Source organism: Notolepis coatsorum, assembly GCF_963971535.1.
Source record: "Notolepis coatsorum genome assembly, chromosome: 13".
Classification (NCBI taxonomy): Eukaryota; Metazoa; Chordata; class Actinopteri; order Aulopiformes; family Paralepididae; genus Notolepis; species Notolepis coatsorum.
In genome coordinates this window covers 67,451-87,329 of record NC_140177.1, presented here as the reverse complement: position 1 = coordinate 87,329, position 19,879 = coordinate 67,451, and the positions used below count along the sequence as shown (strand labels likewise).

The following is a 19,879-nucleotide window of genomic DNA, read 5'->3' as shown; positions in this document are numbered from 1 at the left end:
ACACTTTAAATCCTGTTTACTCTCCTCTAGGTAACGTTACACATGAACACTTTAAATCCTGTTTACTCTCTAGGTAACGTTACACATGAACACTTTAAATCCTGTTTACTCTCCTCTAGGTAACGTTACACATGAACACTTTAAATCCTGTTTACTCTCCTCTAGGTAACGTTACACATGAACACTTTAAATCCTGTTTACTCTCCTCTAGGTAACGTTACTCATGAACACTTTAAATCCTGTTTACTCTCCTCTAGGTAACGTTACACATGAACACTTTAAATCCTGTTTACTCTCCTCTAGGTAACGTTACACATGAACACTTTAAATCCCGTTTACTCTCCTCTAGGTAACGTTACTCATGAACACTTTAAATCCTGTTTACTCTCCTCTAGGTAACGTTACACATGAACACTTTAAATCCTGTTTACTCTCCTCTAGGTAACGTTACACATGAACACTTTAAATCCTGTTTACTCTCCTCTAGGTAACGTTACTCATGAACACTTTAAATCCTGTTTACTCTCCTCTAGGTAACGTTACACATGAACACTTTAAATCCTGTTTACTCTCTAGGTAACGTTACACATGAACACTTTAAATCCTGTTTACTCTCCTCTAGGTAACGTTACACATGAACACTTTAAATCCTGTTTACTCTCCTCTAGGTAACGTTACACATGAACACTTTAAATCCTGTTTACTCTCCTCTAGGTAACGTTACTCATGAACACTTTAAATCCTGTTTACTCTCCTCTAGGTAACGTTACACATGAACACTTTAAATCCTGTTTACTCTCCTCTAGGTAACGTTACACATGAACACTTTAAATCCTGTTTACTCTCCTCTAGGTAACGTTACACATGAACACTTTAAATCCTGTTTACTCTCCTCTAGGTAACATTACACATGAACACTTTAAATCCTGTTTACTCTCCTCTAGGTAACGTTACACATGAACACTTTAAATCCTGTTTACTCTCCTCTAGGTAACGTTACACATGAACACTTTAAATCCTGTTTACTCTCCTCTAGGTAACGTTACACATGAACACTTTAAATCCCGTTTACTCTCCTCTAGGTAACGTTACACATGAACACTTTAAATCCCGTTTACTCTCCTCTAGGTAACGTTACACATGAACACTTTAAATCCTGTTTACTCTCCTCTAGGTAACGTTACACATGTACACTTTAAATCCCGTTTACTCTCCTCTAGGTAACGTTACACATGAACACTTTAAATCCTGTTTACTCTCCTCTAGGTAACGTTACACATGAACACTTTAAATCCTGTTTACTCTCCTCTAGGTAACGTTACACATGAACACTTTAAATCCTGTTTACTCTCCTCTAGGTAACATTACACATGAACACTTTAAATCCTGTTTACTCTCCTCTAGGTAACGTTACACATGTACACTTTGCATAATGTCTCTGGTTGTCATCTGGTTGCCGTGGGAACGCGGGTGCATAGAGCGCTGCATCGCCTCGTCGCCAATAGCAACGTTATCCGTAGTTCCTGCGCTGCTCCTGAAGCAATGCTGGTCTGCTGGAAACTACTATTTATAATCTTTCTATTTCCCCCCCTTTCACTACAAACACTGCCGATGATCAAAGTGAATGGTAACGTTATGACGTATTGGCAGAAAATGCATTGGCACTACATTCTACAATCAATGTGACGTAATAAGTGTTTATTGATAGATGATATCTTTTTGAAAGTCATTATTCCCCCACGTCCTCCGACACGACAGACCTGAATGTCACGAGCAGGCGGGCGAACAGAACACAGTCACCCGGCGCTCGGCATCGTGTCGTTCACCCAGGATTCCAAAATGTATACATTGTTGAGATAAATCCTACACATATTGCCTTTAAGGTATTCCTAGTTTTCTAAGAACGGACGGTCATTTCATGGAGGGGGGGGGTTCACACAGTTTAAAGTTCACAAAAGTGCAACAAAGACCACCAGCGAAGAAGAAGAAGAAGAAGAAGAAGAAGAAGAAGAAGAAGAAGAAGAAGAAGAAGAAGAAGAAGAAGAAGAAGAAGAAGAAGAAGAAGAAGAAGAAGAAGAAGAAGAAGAAGAAGAAGAAGAAGAAGAAGAAGAAGAAGAAGAAGAAGAAGAAGAAGAAGAAGAAGAAGAAGAAGAAGAAGAAGAAGAAGAAGAAGAAGAAGAAGAAGAAGAAGAAGAAGAAGAAGAAGAAGAAGGGGAAACTGGTGAAGCCTCAACTCATCCAGAACGGCAGCCATTTTGGAGCGTGAGTAGACCCCACTGCCAAAGTAAAGAAGGGAGCAAAAACAAATAAAAGAGAAAAATAAAAACAATATCATTCAAGTCATTCTTCTTCTCTTACAAAGCCTGCTGTGCGCTTCAGGCAGGGGGGGTTCTTACAAAGCCTGCTGTGCGCTTCAGGCAGAGGGAGTTTCAAAATAACATTCCCCCCCTTTCCTGGATTTCAATGCCTTGGAAAAAAGCTCTCATTTCATGAGTACAGTACTTGCAAAAAAAAAAAAAAAAATTACAATAAAAATTAAAATAAAAAAAAACTCCGGCAAAGTTTCTGCGTGAATATTCAAGGAGTTCCACTATATATCCAACAGGAGGGGGAGGGGGGCCGAGCATCAATCCGCCCGCTCTTTATCGGACACCTCGTCTTGACCAATCAGAATTTGGGTTGTGGCGGTCCGACGGGTTTGACGCCATGCAGAACACAGAACGACTGGTGATCCTGTGATGATTACAGATCTGGTGATCGCTGTGATTACAGATCTGGTGATCGCTGTACAGATCTGGGCCCAGGAGTTCAAAACGTTTAATCCCTATTGATTGATTGATTGATTGATTGAACATTTTAATGAACAGATTGCAGAATGGGTACAGTACAGTACAGCTCAATACAAACAAATTGTAAAGGGGATGCAGACCAGAGAAAGACTTCCGTCTTGTTTACATCAGGGTCCCCCATTTTCAATTCATAATAAGTTGAAATGAATGAATACAAATCTGATCCAATCAGATAGGGATTACAAGTTTTGAACTCCTGGGCGCAGGAGTTCAACATTTTTAATCCCTATCTGATTGGATCAGATTTGGATTTTGGTTAGTTCAAAACCAAAAAACAGGATTAGGATCACTTTGATGTCCGATCAGATCAGGAAATCAAATCCAAGCTTTAATCTGGATCAAATCTTCAAAACGGGTAGTTCAAACCGACAACACAGGATTGGGATCAGTTTGATCCCCAAAAAACTGGATTATCTTGATCCCACTTGATGGGTGGATTTCCAGTGGATTACCAGAGCAAAATGTACTATACAATTTATTTAAAAATATGTTTCAATATAAATAAGATGGCAAGTTTGTTAACTGAAATAATACACAATTTTAGCCTTCATGGCAAATCAATTAATTTTTTTTTTATCTTTTGGTCACATTTGTGGTGGCCTATTTTGTTTTCAACCAAATGCTGATGACATAAACGTTTATGCTCATAAAAGTATCACAACAAAGATTGTCAATCACAAATGTAATTTGTAAAATATCTTCAACAAAAAAAAGTCCATCATCTGTCATCACTCATCACCTTCAGCAAACTGAAACTTAGAATTCAGCTCCTCAAAGCACGTCTGGGTGATCAGCTGCCTTTGAATGAATGTTTTTTTTGTTGTTACCCTAGTGGGAGTATTTTTTTTGTATTACAATTCCATTGTGATTTTATGTCCTTTATGTATTTAACTATATAATTAGACATTATAGATGTCTCTGCAATGTGGTCCTTGTCATCCTTTTCCCCCCATATCCACTAGATGGAGATCGGTAGGATTAAAGCACCGATATTCAGGATCTAGTCATCTTGAAAAGTCTGAATCTGGATCAGGGTGCTCCTATCCTGGATTGCTTTGAAATACCGGGACAAAATCTGTCAGAGTTGTCTGATCCTGGATCACAAAAAAATGGGATTTAAAAAAAAAATCTGATGGGATCAGATAAGAGATTAAAAGTGTTGAACTCCTGGGCTCTGGCGACGATCGCTGTGATCACAGATCTGGTGGGCCGTGGAACCAGGGAGTTTACTAAGCTACTGCGGAAGCAAACCACTCTAGACACGAAGTTATGGAAACTGAAAGATAAACATATGATTCACTTAAAAGACCTGTACTGTTTGAATATCTGCGGTTAAAAAGGGGGCCGGTTTCCACGAGTCTTAACCCCTTAATGAAACGGATTATAAGAAGAGGTGTTCGTGATCCGTGTCCTCTGACCTGGGCTTCAGAGTGTATGTGTGCGTGTGATTGTCCGTGTGTGTGCGTGTGATTGTCCGTGTGTGTGTGCGTGTGATTGTCCGTGCGTGTGTGCGTGTGATTGTCCGTGTGTGTGTGCGTGTGATTGTCCGTGTGTGTGTGCGTGTGATTGTCCGTGTGTGCGTGCGTGTGATTGTCCGTGTGTGTCCGTGTGTGTGCGTGCGTGTGATTGTCCGTGTGTGTGCGTGCGTGTGATTGTCCGTGTGTGTCCGTGTGTGTGTGTGTGTGTGTGTGTGATTGTCCGTGTGTGTGGAGGGGATTAACAGGTGTCCGTGTGTGTGTGTGTGTGTGTGTGTGTGTGATTGTCCGTGTGTGTGGAGGGGATTAACAGGTGTCCGTGTGTGTGTGTGTGTGTGTGTGTGATTGTCCGTGTGTGTGGAGGGGATTAACAGGTGTCCGTGTGTGTGTGTGTGTGTGTGTGTGTGTGATTGTCCGTGTGTGTGGAGGGGATTAACAGGTGTCCGTGTGTGTGTGTGCGCGCGTGTGTGTGTGTGTGTGATTGTCCGTGTGTGTGGAGGGGATTAACAGGTGTCCGTGTGTGTGTGCGCGTGCGTGTGTGTGTGTGATTGTCCGTGTGTGTGGAGGGGATTAACAGGTGTCCGTGTGCGTGTGTCTATAGTGTGAGAGTTGGCAGAAGCAGCCAGGGCTGTGTCGTTAAAGTGAGGCCCCCCAGAGGGAGAGCGGGCGAGGGGCAGGCGGGGGTGCGGTGGACATCCCGGGCGGGAGGCGGAGCTGGATCCCGACCGGACTCCGTTAGGTGAGCTGGTGAGGCGCCTCGAGCATCTCCATCAGGAAGGTGTCGATGGGCGTGTCGCCAATCAGCTTGAAGAAGAACAGGTGCTCCAGGCACTTCAGACCAATGGAGCGCAGCGCTGGGAGCCGGAGGAGGAGCTTAGCAAACCTAGCAGACAGGGAGTCCAGCATGAATTCATTCATCCCAGTCGGATCAGGTCATGTGGTGAGTATTGGTTACAACAGGGTTGACACACTACTATACATCTACTATGTACTATGTACTATGTCTATACTACTATATCTACTATGTACTATGTCTATACTACTATATCTACTATGTCTATACTACTATCTACTATGTCTATACTACTATCTACTATGTCTCTATACTACTATCTACTATCTACTATGTCTATACTACTATCTACTATGTCTATACTACTATCTACTATCTACTATGTCTATACTACTATCTACTAAAAATTTATTAGTGGTTAATTTATTGACCAGAAATTAACATGGAAACAACATGTTAACTATATTCAAGGACAAATATCTAAGTCAGTGTTGTGTAAACCTTGTACTCTTTAGTTCACATATAACAAGAGATGGAGAGCGTGTTATCACGCTGACTGTTTACTCGTAGAAGTCAAGTCAGGAAGTACCGTGCAACATATAAACATGTCCGTGTAGCCACATGCTCCAATACCTTACAGGACAGTCAGTAGCAATATTGTATAAATGTAAGGATATATTAAACTACAAAGCCTTGCACATCATTTACTGCTCACTTATACTTCCTTACATATCTTACTGTGTGGAAGTATGGGGGTCGACATTTAAAAAGACAGTAAATCCAATAGTCTTACTGCAAAAGCGGGCCATTCGGAACCTTTTCAAGGCTGGTTACTATGAACACACAAATCCATTGTTTATAAAGTCTCATGTTATGAAATGTAATGATTTGGTTTATTATAAAACTATGCAAATAATGTACAGAGCTAAAGCAAAGTTACTCCCGGACGGGGTGCAAAGGTTTTTTTCAATACATGAAATAAAATATGATTTGAGAGATATTTGTAAATTTACTGTTCAAAAAGCTAAGAAAGGGATTAAAAGGAGGTAGGGCTGTCTTAAATACTTCGAAGCTTCGTTCAATGGGCATGGGATTCGAATTGGAAAATAAAATTCGAATATATAAAAAAGAAAAATAATATATACCTATATATTTTTTTTTCTTTTTACCTGCAAAATCAACTCTGCCTCTTTGTTAACTACAACAAGCAATGCCGTTTGTTATTTAAGATGAGGTCGGACTCGGCACTGACATATTTGTGTTCATTGTGCTGCTTTTATAAAGCCTCAAATGACGGCTTACAATATTTCATGAAAGCAAAGTGTTCCGTTTGTCTAAGATTTAAAAAGGTTTAAACTTAACAGCACTGACAATTCTCTATAGTACTTTTTATAGTGTCCCGACCCATATAAAAACATGTCTTAATAAAAAATTGTCGAATTCTGCCTTTGTCTCTATTAACTACATATTAATATTTATATAATTGTTTGCTTTATAGATGAAGGTTGCAACATAATTATGTAATGTAATGTCGTTGGCTGTGTAACGGAGAGCATTTAATTAATTAATCCAATCCACTTTATTTATAGAGCACATTTAAAAACAAAGTTGAACAAAGTGATGTACAAGTCCCACAACATAAAAATAAAAAAAAATTATATTTATTTTTTATTTATTTTTTATCTCAAAGCTTCGAATTTAAATCGAATCTCGGCCCCCGAAGCTTCGAATGCCAATTTTTTTTTTTCAAAGGTCAGCCCTAAAAGGAGGTGTATTTCTATTATTGGGGTTAACTTGTGGAACAATGCTGATATACAGTTAACTCAATCAGCGCCAGGGGTGGGGGCGCCAGGGGGCGCTAGAACGCCATCGCTTTAATCAATGGGGAGCCTGCGAAATTTGCGAGTGCTTAAAATATATCTTATATGCCAGAGTCACACCCTTCCTTCCTGCCGACTCGTTGCACACAACTCGTAAAGGACTTTGTATAAAAGCGTCACTAAATGACGGGATGTAAAGGTGTGTGTTGGTCGCGTCGGCGTACCTGCCCTGCTGGTCCGGGTATCTCTGTTTGCAGAAGGACTCCAGGGAGGCGTAGACTCTCTCCCTCAGAACCTCCACCTCGCTGGGGCTGGAGAGGCCCTTGGCATCTGGACACAGGAGAACACTGAGGCCTCAACAGTGGGGCCAGTGTACACAACACAACACAACAGTGGGGACAGTGTACACAACACAACACAACAGTGGGGACAGTATACACAACACAACACAACACAACAGTGTGGACAGTGTACACAACACAACAGTGTGGACAGTATACACAACACAACACAACAGTGGGGACAGTATACACAACACAACACAACAGTGTGGACAGTATACACAACACAACAGTGTGGACAGTATACACAACACAACACAACAGTGTGGACAGTATACACAACACAACACAACAGTGTGGACAGTATACACAACACAACACAACAGTGTGGACAGTATACACAACACAACACAACAGTTATTGCCACTGAGCTCCTCCCCCACCTTCTTGAGATCAAGTGTACTAAAACTCTAAGCAAATGAATAAAGGGCAGATGATTTACAGGTTTTTTTGTAGATACAGTACTGAGTTTTGCCATCCGGACACATGCAATTTGAAATATGAATATAGAATATCAGGCCTACAGTATATATATAGACCTTATTATGGCCAAGTCATACATCTATGGATTGGGCCAAATCTCCTCCTTCCAATGACAGAGTTAAATCTGGATTTAGTACCACCAGGGCAGCAAAGACTGTGAGGTGCTTTAAAATGGGCTTTTTCTCTGCCGATTTAGTTCTGATCGATTAGGAATGGGTCACGCCGTGTTCAGGAGATTGAGGCGCATAAACGTCTATTCGATCATGTCTCTAGCACCCCCACAGCCGTATCTGCAACCACTTACATCACGGCTCTCATCCACATTCATTCATTTGCTCCCCCCGCAATCTCCTCCCCGATTTCAATGTAACGCGGAAGTGTAGTGGTCTATCGAAAGCCCTGGGTCTCCTCTTTCTTAGGACTACAACGATTTCATGACGGCGCCATTTCCTCACCTCTAAATCATCCGGTTTCTGATGCAATGCGCAGAGATTTTTATAAACTCATATTTCACTGTTTTGATAGGGTTAGGGTCTTTACTCTTGGCTACATTTGAAAAAGAAACTGATTTGGATAAAAGCCGTTTTATAAATGCACCAGTAAGAGCCAGTGGAGAAACATTCCACTGTTCATCTTACTGGTATGATGTTGCATGTGACAAATAAAACCTTGAACTTGCAAGTGGACTTGAACATCAATCATGTAAATTGAACCATGCCATCGAATAATTAGTGATCATCAGTGAGCAGAGAGTGATGAGAACCTAGTTAGATACAGTGCATCCCACATATAACTCTGTATTATAGCATGTACAATAATGCTGTATATATAGTTTATATAAATGTATACATATATATCCATATCCATCTGAATATACATCTGCATATAATCATTCTACATATCTACTTATACACCTACAACCTATAACTCTGTATGATAGCATGTACAATGATGTATATACAGTATATATAAATGTATACATTTACCGCATATATATATATATATATCCATATCTGTCTGAATATACCTGCATATAATCTTTCTACATACCTACTTATACACCGGCATATAAACCATATAACTCTGTATGATGGCATGTAAAATAATGCTGTATATACCGTGTATACGGTATATATATTTATATTTATTCATACAGTATATATATCTATCCACATTTGTCTGTACATACCTGCATGTAATCCTTTTTACATATTTGTAGATACTATATCTATATCTGGACATATCCATTACCTACTCTTACTAGTTACGCTGCTGGCCAATATGCAGGGATGGGATTGCACCTTAAGAAAAAAAACTGACATTTTTCGAAACGATCTTTTCCTTTAACACATTTTATTTGTATGTATTGAACTGTTCACAGGGAAGAGGAAGGTGGGAGAGGAAAGGGACAAAGAAAATGAATCAAATATATCAGTGTGCCCCTAAAAAATTTAAAGGGGGTCATCTTGACCCCTCCTAAGTCATCCTGGCTCAAACACTAACGTTAGGAGCTTATCTTTTCTTCTTTGCAACCAGATTGTGCAACACCTGTAACCGCCTCCTCTCGAAGTCTTGCCTACTCGAAGGGCTGCAGTTGGACTAAATGGACTCTTTTGCTTTTCTTTTGCTCTCAGGTCGATTTTGAGAATGAAGCTTCTTGGTTATGTCTAGGTTGGCTTCTGTACCTCATGCTTGAGAGTTTGATGTTTCTACAGAGCTTCACATTAACTGGACAATGCTTGCTCTCCCTTGAGTAGTGTTGAGTGGCAGACTGCGGCACTGCTTGCAAGTAACCTTCCCTGGTTGGTCAGTTTTACAAAAGCAATCCAGTGTTAGTGTGTTTCCTAGTGTGTTGACGTCTTTACAGCATCTCGCGCCACGCAACAAAACTGCCAACATTATCGATAGCCAATGAAAATCTGTTATGCAAGAATAGCAGGTCTGATAAATGTTGCTTTCGCGTTTCACTTCTTAGACCAAAAAAATATGGATATTTTTTTATCGTGATTGTAGGTCAGAAAAAACGGAAATCCGGTTAAAAACGGAGAAATCACATCCCTTACTACCATAGTGTCTTAATACCTGCACAACAACTCTGTACATACATTTGATTAGCATTAGTACTAATATATACATTTTATAAATGGTGCATTTATATAGTGCTTTTATCCAAAGCGCTTCACAATTTGTTTCTCACGTTCACCCATTCACTCACACATTCACACGCCGACCGACGGTGGAGGCAACCAATGCAAGGTGCCAACCTGCTTATCCAGAGCAATTAGGGGTTAAGTGTCTTGCTCAAGGACACTTCGACATGCTGCCTGGGAGGAGCGGGAATCGAACCGGGAATCAGACAACCGCTCTACCTCCTGAGCCATTTTTATACCCAGTTTAACCCTTTCACTACCACACTACAGGTTAACCCTTTACTATCACACTACAGACGGTCTGTAGTGTGATAGTAAAGGGTTGACCTTCTGTAGTGTGGTAGTGAAAGGGTTAACCATTCGTTGTGTGGCAGTGAAAGGGTTAACCCAGGGCAGTACAGTGCGATATATATGTTGCACGTGCGACACTGACGTCAGTCTGTGCGATGAAAGGATTGACTTCAATAGCACTGGTGCGATGGCCCGCGATGGCCCGCTATCCACTTGGTACTTGTAGTCTTGTGCGATTAAATACAATGTCCCTTCTGCGTAAAACTCCATATATCAAACACCAAATCCCATAATCCCTAGCGAACAATATCCCCGCGAGTTGCGAGCAGTGACTCATATCCGCTCGGCTCAGCTCACAACACAGCAGGTGACTGCAGGACTCGTCTCAGCAGCGTTTGGAACGCGGACATTGAAACAGAGCTAGTAGATAGTGTTGTCGCGACCCAAAACAAATCCCTGCTGTTTTATTCGGCAACGGGTCAAATGCATATAACATGCTTTGCAATCCTCGCGTCATAAAGTCCGAAATGAACGTTACCCAGACCGTGCTTCTGCCTTCTGCTCTCAGCCGAGCGGGGCTGCACAGCAGTGCGGCTATTTTGCGATCCGAAATAAGTCTGTGGTGTTTTTTTTTTCTCACAACGGGTCAAATGCATCTAACACGCTTTGCATCATCGCCATTCCTTTATGCCCACATCGCCCGAAATGAACGTTACATTAGCATAAGCTAACAAGCTAATCCTGATCAGAGGCAGAGCCATAGAGACAGTGTGGACTGGGGAAAGGGTGTGTGTGTGTCGAGAGGAGTGGAAGTTTGAAGACAGACTAGATGATGCGGGGGTGGTGAGTTGAAACAGTGTGAATGAATGAAAACTTTATTTAACAGATTGCAGAATGGGTACAATACAGTACGGCTCAATACACACAATTGTTAAGGGGATGCAGACCATAGAAAGACTTTCGTCTTGTTTACATCAGGGTCCCCCATTGTGTGTGTGTGTGTGTGTGTGTCCCAACCGACCCCACTTCTATGTTTCAATAAATTATTTGCATTTAAAACTATTAACGCTGACTCATTCCTTCAGTCCACTCAAAATTATGCTAATATTCCTTGTTGTTTATGATATTAATTGAAAATAGCATATGAGAGTATTATAGTAATAATAACACATGGCGATATACTAAAAAGCAATTTATAATTTTTGGCTGGTAAAAAATCAGCCTTTTTTAAATCTACCAGCCAAATGGCTGGTAAGTCAAAAGGTTAAGTTTGTTCCCTGACTGCAACTAAATAACACAAATACAATAGGCACATTTGTGACTGTTACAAATATAACACGTTTTATACTTGTGCTACAAGATTTTGGCCAGTGCTACAAAACTATCAACCTCTGTAGCACCAGTGCTATGTGCAAAAAAAGTTAACGTACAGCCCTGGTTAACCTTCTGTATTGTCGCAGTGAAAGGGTTAATCACCTGCATGCACTTTACTGTTACATTTACACTCTGGTTGGACGACAAACTTCTTTTTGTTGTACTGTACTTGTGCTGCATGATGACAATAAACTTGAATCTAATCTAATCTCATTTTGATCAGTCGCAAATTGGTTTTGCGTTGCCTGTGGATTCTGTGTGCATGTAATGCACGGTCCTGTGGTTGCATGCTCTTACAGAGCTGGCAGGGTGTTTATAATATTAAGGCTGTCCCCGAAGCCTGTTTTTGGGATTCGAACTTCGTCAGGGCTTTTCGGACGAACGTTCGAACCTTCGTTTTTAATTAATTTTTTTTTTAAAGAATATATATATTTTTTAATACTTTTTTTTTTAATATCCTCAAACTAAATCCTCAATTTGAATAAAGTGATTACATTTTTTTTTTTTTAATCAACTTTCCAGCCCCAGACCCAGCCCAGGGAGAAGCCCCAGCCCAACTAAATCAATTAAATCAACTTTCTAATGAATATAACTCATCAGTTTCTTTTAATACTATAATATTAGTGTAGCCTAATCTTTATCTGCAACTGTGAAGAAAAAACCTATTGGTTTAAACAGAATTAACACTTTAAGTGCCGGAAACATGTTTAGGCTTCTTTCCTAGCCATGCTCAAGTTGCCTAGGACGCCGTAACTCGTCTTTGATATCAATATTTCAAAAATATGTGATCGGAATCATATATCCCCTCTGCAGCCTTCACACACAGTTCTGAGCTCCTCTCAATCCTCTAGCGGTTCAAGAGCGCCATCTGGTGGCCGATCGGCAGAAGCGCCAAACGGGAAGTCATGTGGATGAAGTGGTGATCACCCATATTACTTCCGGGCACTCGCTATAGGTCCCAGAACTCGAGCTCGACACAATACATAGCGATCCGTTGCCAATAACTCGATAAACAACATGATTTGGACGTATATACTATTGTTGTGAAGGATCAGATTAAACCGAATATATATATTTATTTATGGATATATATTTAATAGTATTTGTATATCGTTTGATATCCCTTGTATATTCCTTGTACATATACACTGAATATCCCTTTAGTCTACTAACAGCCCATAATAGTTTCATTCTCTCATTGGACAAGAACTTGGCGCCAGCAGCCAAGCCCCTTGGTTCAAGTTCAATCGTGCCGACGAACATGTCGTTACTAGCCCCGGTTCCGCGTAGGAATACGTCTGCCGAAATACGAATGGTACTATTTGTTCACAGCGCATATATATATGGCGCAAGTAAAGTAGAGCTTTCTTTTAGTCCCTTAGCCCTTAGTTCTTTACCCTCCAACCTAGTGGCAAGACGTTAAGCCTCACCCACGATACACGTGTGGTGCAGTATGGTCAACTTGGCCTCAGAATGGCATTGAGACATCGTGTGGATTAATAGTTGAATTGTCATAGTTTGGCACTATACCGTCGAGTGGGACGTATTTCTATTAAGTTAATAATAGTCTATTATGTATGGTGCATCGTTCGGTTAGAGTTATAAAGTGAGCAGTACCCCCATCGTTTCCTCGCGTTATCTAGAGTCTTAACCAGGCTGGGCAGACCACGTGTGGTGCTTTCATCCGAGGAGTTCTGGGCTAGGACGAGTGGACCTGCACATTGGATTACCTTACCCGGACGACGGCGAGCCCTACACGGCTTGGATTATCTACTTGCTTTGGGTGCTTTGATTTATGCCATGGATAACAGCCAACACTGGTGAGTGTTGGAACTACCCCCGAGAGGAGTCCAGGTGAGACGGCGCTCTACCCCGAGTGAGGTCGCCTCACGTCTCTTCGTTGTGGACCGGCAGCTACCGTCTACAAGAGGGCCCAACTGTATTCATCTGTGGACCAAGGTTCTGTGGGCACCGTGTTCAGCACTCTGAATTCTCCCAAGAAATCGTTGGCCAGATGGGATATCGCCAGCGGCTCTCCTAACCCCCCCCCCCCCCCCCCTACTGACTTACAACCAGCGGGACCCCCTTTAGTGTATCCAGCTATAACCATTAAGTACCATCGCTATAGTTCCCTAAAGAACCAGGTTGTATACTTGCTTCCTGCGTAACCAGAGATTGGACATTCAATGTTGATTTGCCTACGAATACTCATTTGCCTTACAAGTGCATTCAAATCATAAATGTCATTAAGTGAACGTTGTATATACCCTTTGCTATATATTAAATATTCGATTTATACATTTGTGTGGACTTGGTTTCATGGTGGGAAAGTGTTCATCATATCTATATCATGTACTGTGTGGCCAGTAGTTAAAGTACATAAAGCGGTAGTGGTTTAATGATACCATACTTATCAATACAGTCAGGGAATTGTACCCCTCAGTTACAACTATTATACAACCTGGAAATGGACCGGGTATTTCGACATCCCATAATGGAAAACTGTCTACCCCACGCTGATCGCCCAACGGCCCGAGGAGACTGGGGTGAGTTTTAGCGTGTAATATTACCGTGTTCGATACTAACTGATCTGATGAACATATGACCCACATTAGATGAATGGTATAACGCTGCCCACGGAATTATAAACGCCCCCTCGCCCATCCGGTCAACATCAGATGACGTGTAGTAACTTCCAGAAGTACGTCCAGTTGGAATTTTTTATATCGCGCCGATTGCTATCAAACTGTATTTCATCATCAATATAATGCATTTGGGGCTATAAATCACGTTCTGGAGAAAGCTGCAGAAAGAGATGAAAACATACTTATACCTTAGACCATATTTTAGTATGAATATGTGAATGAAAAAGTTTAACGTTGCTACACCATGAACAATACATATAGGACCTTGAATGGGCCCTAATAATGGCAATCTAGCAATAGAATTTAAAAAGTTATAGCCCTGCAAAGAAGGGGAACTTCTCCATGTTAAATAGAGCTGGCAACGGATGGTATATCATGAATTTAGCCTTGGCAATCAAAGTGTTAAAAAGAAAAAGAAAAAATATATATATATATTTTATAAAAAATTAAAAATGCATTCGAATGCCAACGTAACAAACGACCAATGAAGGTTCGAACGTTCGAATGTTGGGGCTCAGCCCTAGTTTATATATATATCCAAAGTCAGGTGTACGAGAATACGCTTTCAATTTAATTCAACCAGGGCATTTGGTGGAGGCAATGGTTTTTCCTGTTTATCTTCATGTGCTCTTAAATCACGTTTAGGAACCTCTGGAATATTCTAAACGCATACGGGCATGTATAATATGGTGCAGTGGAATCATATAAAGCATTCAGAATGAGCATGTGTACCTGGGCTGAACAGGATGTTGTGAATTCATATTATAAAGCAGGGCTATTCAACTGGCGGCCCGCGGGCCAGATCTGGCCCGCCAAGCAATTTGGACCGGCCCGCGGAAGATTACATGATAATAATTTTTGTATTTTTTTTTTAACTTTTTTTCTTTTCATGTCAACGTTCACACGCACAATATACGCTTACCTAGCATTTGCATCACTGTTTGCGGGTAGCCCTCACTTCCTATGAACCCTCTTGCCATTGCCCAGTCAAAAAAGTGCAATCTCTCTCATTAGATGTGTGTATGTAGGCTAGGCCTGTCTGCCCCCCACCCCCCCTGATGTTTGAGAGTTAAGAGTGGATAATAAGTGCTAATAAGATGCTGTGATTTGCTGTTGTTGTTTATCCTTCCAATACATTTCAAATTTCAAATTCAAATACATGAAGCACTTTTTCATAAGCTCAGCTGCACTATAAATGTGTTTTTTGTTCAAGTGTTGATGTTAGAATGTTCAGATGCACATCATGCACTTGTTTGTTTTTTATTTAATTTTTATATTGAAATGTTGAAGAGGAGATGTTGCAGTTGTTGCACAGTCATAAATGAAGCACTTTTTGCAGGAGATGTTGCAGATGTGGCACATAAATGAAGCACTTTTTTTTAAAAGTATACTACTTTTGCAATGTAGTTAAATAAAAGTTGTGAAAATGTGGTTGCGTGTTGTGTCAAGTGTACATATATTCATAGCACGGGGAGGTGCCGTGGCAGTCCGGCCCCTGGCCCCTTGGGTTTCTGACAATGTGGCCCCCTGAACAATTTAGTTGAATAGCCCTGTTATAAAGCATTCAGAATGAGCAGCGTGTACCTGGGTTGAATAGAAGGATAATGAGCGTGTGTACCTGGGTTGAATAGGGGGATAATGAGCGTGTGTACCTGGGTTGAATAGGGGGATAATGAGCGTGTGTACCTGGGTTGAATAGGGGGATAATGAGCGTGTGTACCTGGGTTGAATAAAAGGATAATGAGCGTGTGTACCTGGGTTGAATAGGGGGATAATGAGCGTGTGTACCTGGGTTGAATAGGGGGATAATGAGCGTGTGTACCTGGGTTGAATAGGGGGATAATGAGCGTGTGTACCTGGGTTGAATAGGGGGATAATGAGCGTGTGTACCTGGGTTGAAGAGGGTGATAATGAGCGTGTGCACCTGGGTTGAAGAGGGTGATAATGAGCGTGTGTACCTGGGTTGAAGAGGAGGATAATGAGCGTGTGTACCTGGGTTGAAGAGGGTGATAATGAGCGTGTGTACCTGGGTTAAAGAGGAGGATAATGAGCGTGTGTACCTGGGTTGAAGAGGGTGATAATGAGCGTGTGTACCTGGGTTAAAGAGGAGGATAATGAGCGTGTGTACCTGGGTTGAAGAGGAGGATAATGAGCGTGTGTACCTGGGTTGAAGAGGGTGATAATGAGCGTGTGTACCTGGGTTGAAGAGGGGGATAATGAGCGTGTGTACCTGGGTTGAAGAGGATGATAATGAGCGTGTGTACCTGGGTTAAAGAGGAGGATAATGAGCGTGTGTACCTGGGTTGAAGAGGATGATAATGAGCGTGTGTACCTGGGTTGAACAGGGTGATAATGAGCGTGTGTACCTGGGTTGAACAGGGTGATAATGAGCGTGTGTACCTGGGTTGAAGAGGAGGATAATGAGCGTGTGTACCTGGGTTGAAGAGGAGGATAATGAGCGTGTGTACCTGGGTTGAATAGGGGGATAATGAGCGTGTGTACCTGGGTTGAAGAGGGTGATAATGAGCGTGTGTACCTGGGTTGAACAGAGGGATAATGAGCGTGTGTACCTGGGTTGAAGAGGATGATAATGAGCGTGTGTACCTGGGTTAAAGAGGGTGATAATGAGCGTGTGTACCTGGGTTAAAGAGGATGATAATGAGCGTGTGTACCTGGGTTGAAGAGGATGATAATGAGCGTGTGTACCTGGGTTGAAGAGGAGGATAATGAGCGTGTGTACCTGGGTTGAAGAGGAGGATAATGAGCGTGTGTACCTGGGTTGAAGAGGGTGATAATGAGCGTGTGTACCTGGGTTGAAGAGGGTGATAATGAGCGTGTGTACCTGGGTTGAAGAGGATGATAATGAGCGTGTGTACCTGGGTTGAAGAGGGTGATAATGAGCGTGTGTACCTGGGTTGAAGAGGAGGATAATGAGCGTGTGTACCTGGGTTGAAGAGGAGGATAATGAGAGTGTGTACCTGGGTTGAACAGGGTGATAATGAGCGTGTGTACCTGGGTTAAAGAGGATGATAATGAGCGTGTGTACCTGGGTTGAAGAGGGGGATAATGAGCGTGTGTACCTGGGTTGAAGAGGAGGATAATGAGCATGTGTACCTGGGTTAAAGAGGAGGATAATGAGCGTGTGTACCTGGGTTGAAGAGGGGGATAATGAGCGTGTGTACCTGGGTTGAAGAGGATGATAATGAGCGTGTGTACCTGGGTTGAAGAGGATGATAATGAGCGTGTGTACCTGGGTTGAAGAGGAGGATAATGAGCGTGTGTACCTGGGTTGAAGAGGGTGATAATGAGCGTGTGTACCTGGGTTGAAGAGGAGGATAATGAGCGTGTGTACCTGGGTTGAAGAGGAGGATAATGAGCGTGTGTACCTGGGTTGAAGAGGGTGATAATGAGCGTGTGTACCTGGGTTGAAGAGGGTGATAATGAGCGTGTGTACCTGGGTTAAAGAGGATGATAATGAGCGTGTGTACCTGGGTTGAAGAGGGTGATAATGAGCGTGTGTACCTGGGTTAAAGAGGAGGATAATGAGCGTGTGTACCTGGGTTGAAGAGGATGATAATGAGCGTGTGTACCTGGGTTGAAGAGGATGATAATGAGCGTGTGTACCTGGGTTGAAGAGGATGATAATGAGCGTGTGTACCTGGGTTGAAGAGGATGATAATGAGCGTGTGTACCTGGGTTGAAGAGGATGATAATGAGAGTGTGTAGCTGGGTTAAAGAGGATGATAATGAGCGTGTGTACCTGGGTTGAAGAGGGTGATAATGAGCGTGTGTACCTGGGTTGAAGAGGAGGATAATGAGCGTGTGTACCTGGGTTGAAGAGGATGATAATGAGCGTGTGTACCTGGGTTGAAGAGGATGATAATGAGCGTGTGTACCTGGGTTGAAGAGGATGATAATGAGCGTGTGTACCTGGGTTGAAGAGGGTGATAATGAGCGTGTGTACCTGGGTTAAAGAGGATGATAATGAGCGTGTGTACCTGGGTTGAAGAGGATGATAATGAGCGTGTGTACCTGGGTTGAAGAGGATGATAATGAGCGTGTGTACCTGGGTTGAAGAGGATGATAATGAGCGTGTGTACCTGGGTTGAAGAGGGTGATAATGAGCGTGTGTACCTGGGTTGAAGAGGATGATAATGAGCGTGTGTACCTGGGTTGAAGAGGATGATAATGAGCGTGTGTACCTGGGTTGAAGAGGATGATAATGAGCGTGTGTACCTGGGTTGAAGAGGATGATGGCTCTGAGGCAGCCCAACTCTGTCTTGTCCATTTGCATATCCCTCATCTTACTGACCAGCTCTGTCAGGACCCTGCACCAGGAAGAAGGGTGGAGAGGAGAGAGTGGTTAAGAGTGGATGCTGAGAGGGGACCAGGAAGAGGAAGAATGGAGAGGAGAGAGTGGGTGATGGAGGTTAGTGGGGGGTTCAGAGGAAGAGGATGATGACGGAGGAAGGGTCAGGCAGAGGGATGAAGGAAGAGGACGAGTTAGAGAAATCAGAGAGTGGGGACAGGAAGAGAAAAGAGAGAGAACAAGGTGAAAAGAGGGATGGGATCAGGGGGGGGGGGGTGATGGGATCAGAGAGGGGGGTTGATGGGATCAGAGTGGGGGGGTGATGTGATCAGAGAGGGGGGGTGATGGGTTCAGAGAGGGGGGGTGATGGATCAGAGAGGGGGGGGGTGATGGTTTAGGTTCATGAAAAATATACTTTAATGCTTTACATCACTGCAACCCAGACAACAGCACAGCAGAACGGAGCTCATTCAAACCCCCTCCAGGTCAGACGTTCACATGATATACCATTGAGATATGATTGAAATAGTGGGCAGAAAATGTATCAAAATAATATATATATATAATATATAATAAAATAATATATTTTGATAATATAGATTCGATTATAATGTATAATATATTTAAAAAATACATATAATAATAATACATAAATAGATAATGATATTCACAAGAACTAATTAATACATAATAATAAAAAATACAAATACCGTAATTTTCGGACTATAAGCCGCGGCTTTTCCCCCCATTTTTCGACCCTGCGGTTTATATAACGGTGTGGCTAATCTATGGATTTGTACAGCTAACTGGGCGTGCTCCCTCAGCTCTGTGACCGTCAGATCAGACTCCTAAATCTGCTGCAGCAGGGCACGCCTTGCCCCTCCTCCTCCCCCTCACAGACCCACGTCAACAAACCATTACGGCAAGAGTCTAGTGTATGAGCAGCTCAGAGCTCCTCTTTTTTTTTGATCTTTTTTCCCCTACTTTTTCCTCCGATTTTCTCCCATCCCAATGTTAGTCGTTATGCCAATTCCCAATCCCCTTCCTGGTCGCTGCGCACTTACCCCCCACAGTCGGTCTGGGAGAGTGGAGGCTATCATGTGCTTCCTCCGACACACGTCTAGCCAATCAACCGCTTCTTTTCACCTGGCAGCGTGGACTCTCACTGAGAGGGTATAACGTGTGGAAGGATCACACTACCCCCCTTAGATCCTATCCGCGCTGAGCAGGCGCCCCGACCGAACTGTAGGAGTCGCTGTTTACAACGACCCGGACCCACCCCGCCAGCTTTCCCACCCTCTAATACAGCCAATTGTATTAGTGTGAACGGCTAGCCAAGCTGGTGACAA

General features: G+C 42.4%; 1 protein-coding gene across 2 annotated transcripts in view; it reads right to left on the bottom strand.

Moving 5' to 3' along the window:
• Positions 1 to 2,608: 2,608 nt before the first annotated feature.
• rxrba (retinoid x receptor, beta a) overlaps positions 2,609 to 19,879 on the bottom strand; it is a 52,436-nt gene continuing 35,165 nt past the window's right edge. For both annotated transcript variants that reach the window (XM_084327816.1, XM_084327817.1), the window contains 3 exons: positions 18,458 to 18,549; positions 7,162 to 7,267; positions 2,609 to 5,207 (listed from right to left, as the gene is read on the bottom strand). In XM_084327816.1, coding sequence (XP_084183942.1) covers positions 5,060 to 5,207; positions 7,162 to 7,267; positions 18,458 to 18,549 — 346 coding nt within the window. In that variant the 3' untranslated portion in view covers positions 2,609 to 5,059. The remainder of the gene's footprint in view (positions 5,208 to 7,161; positions 7,268 to 18,457; positions 18,550 to 19,879) is intronic.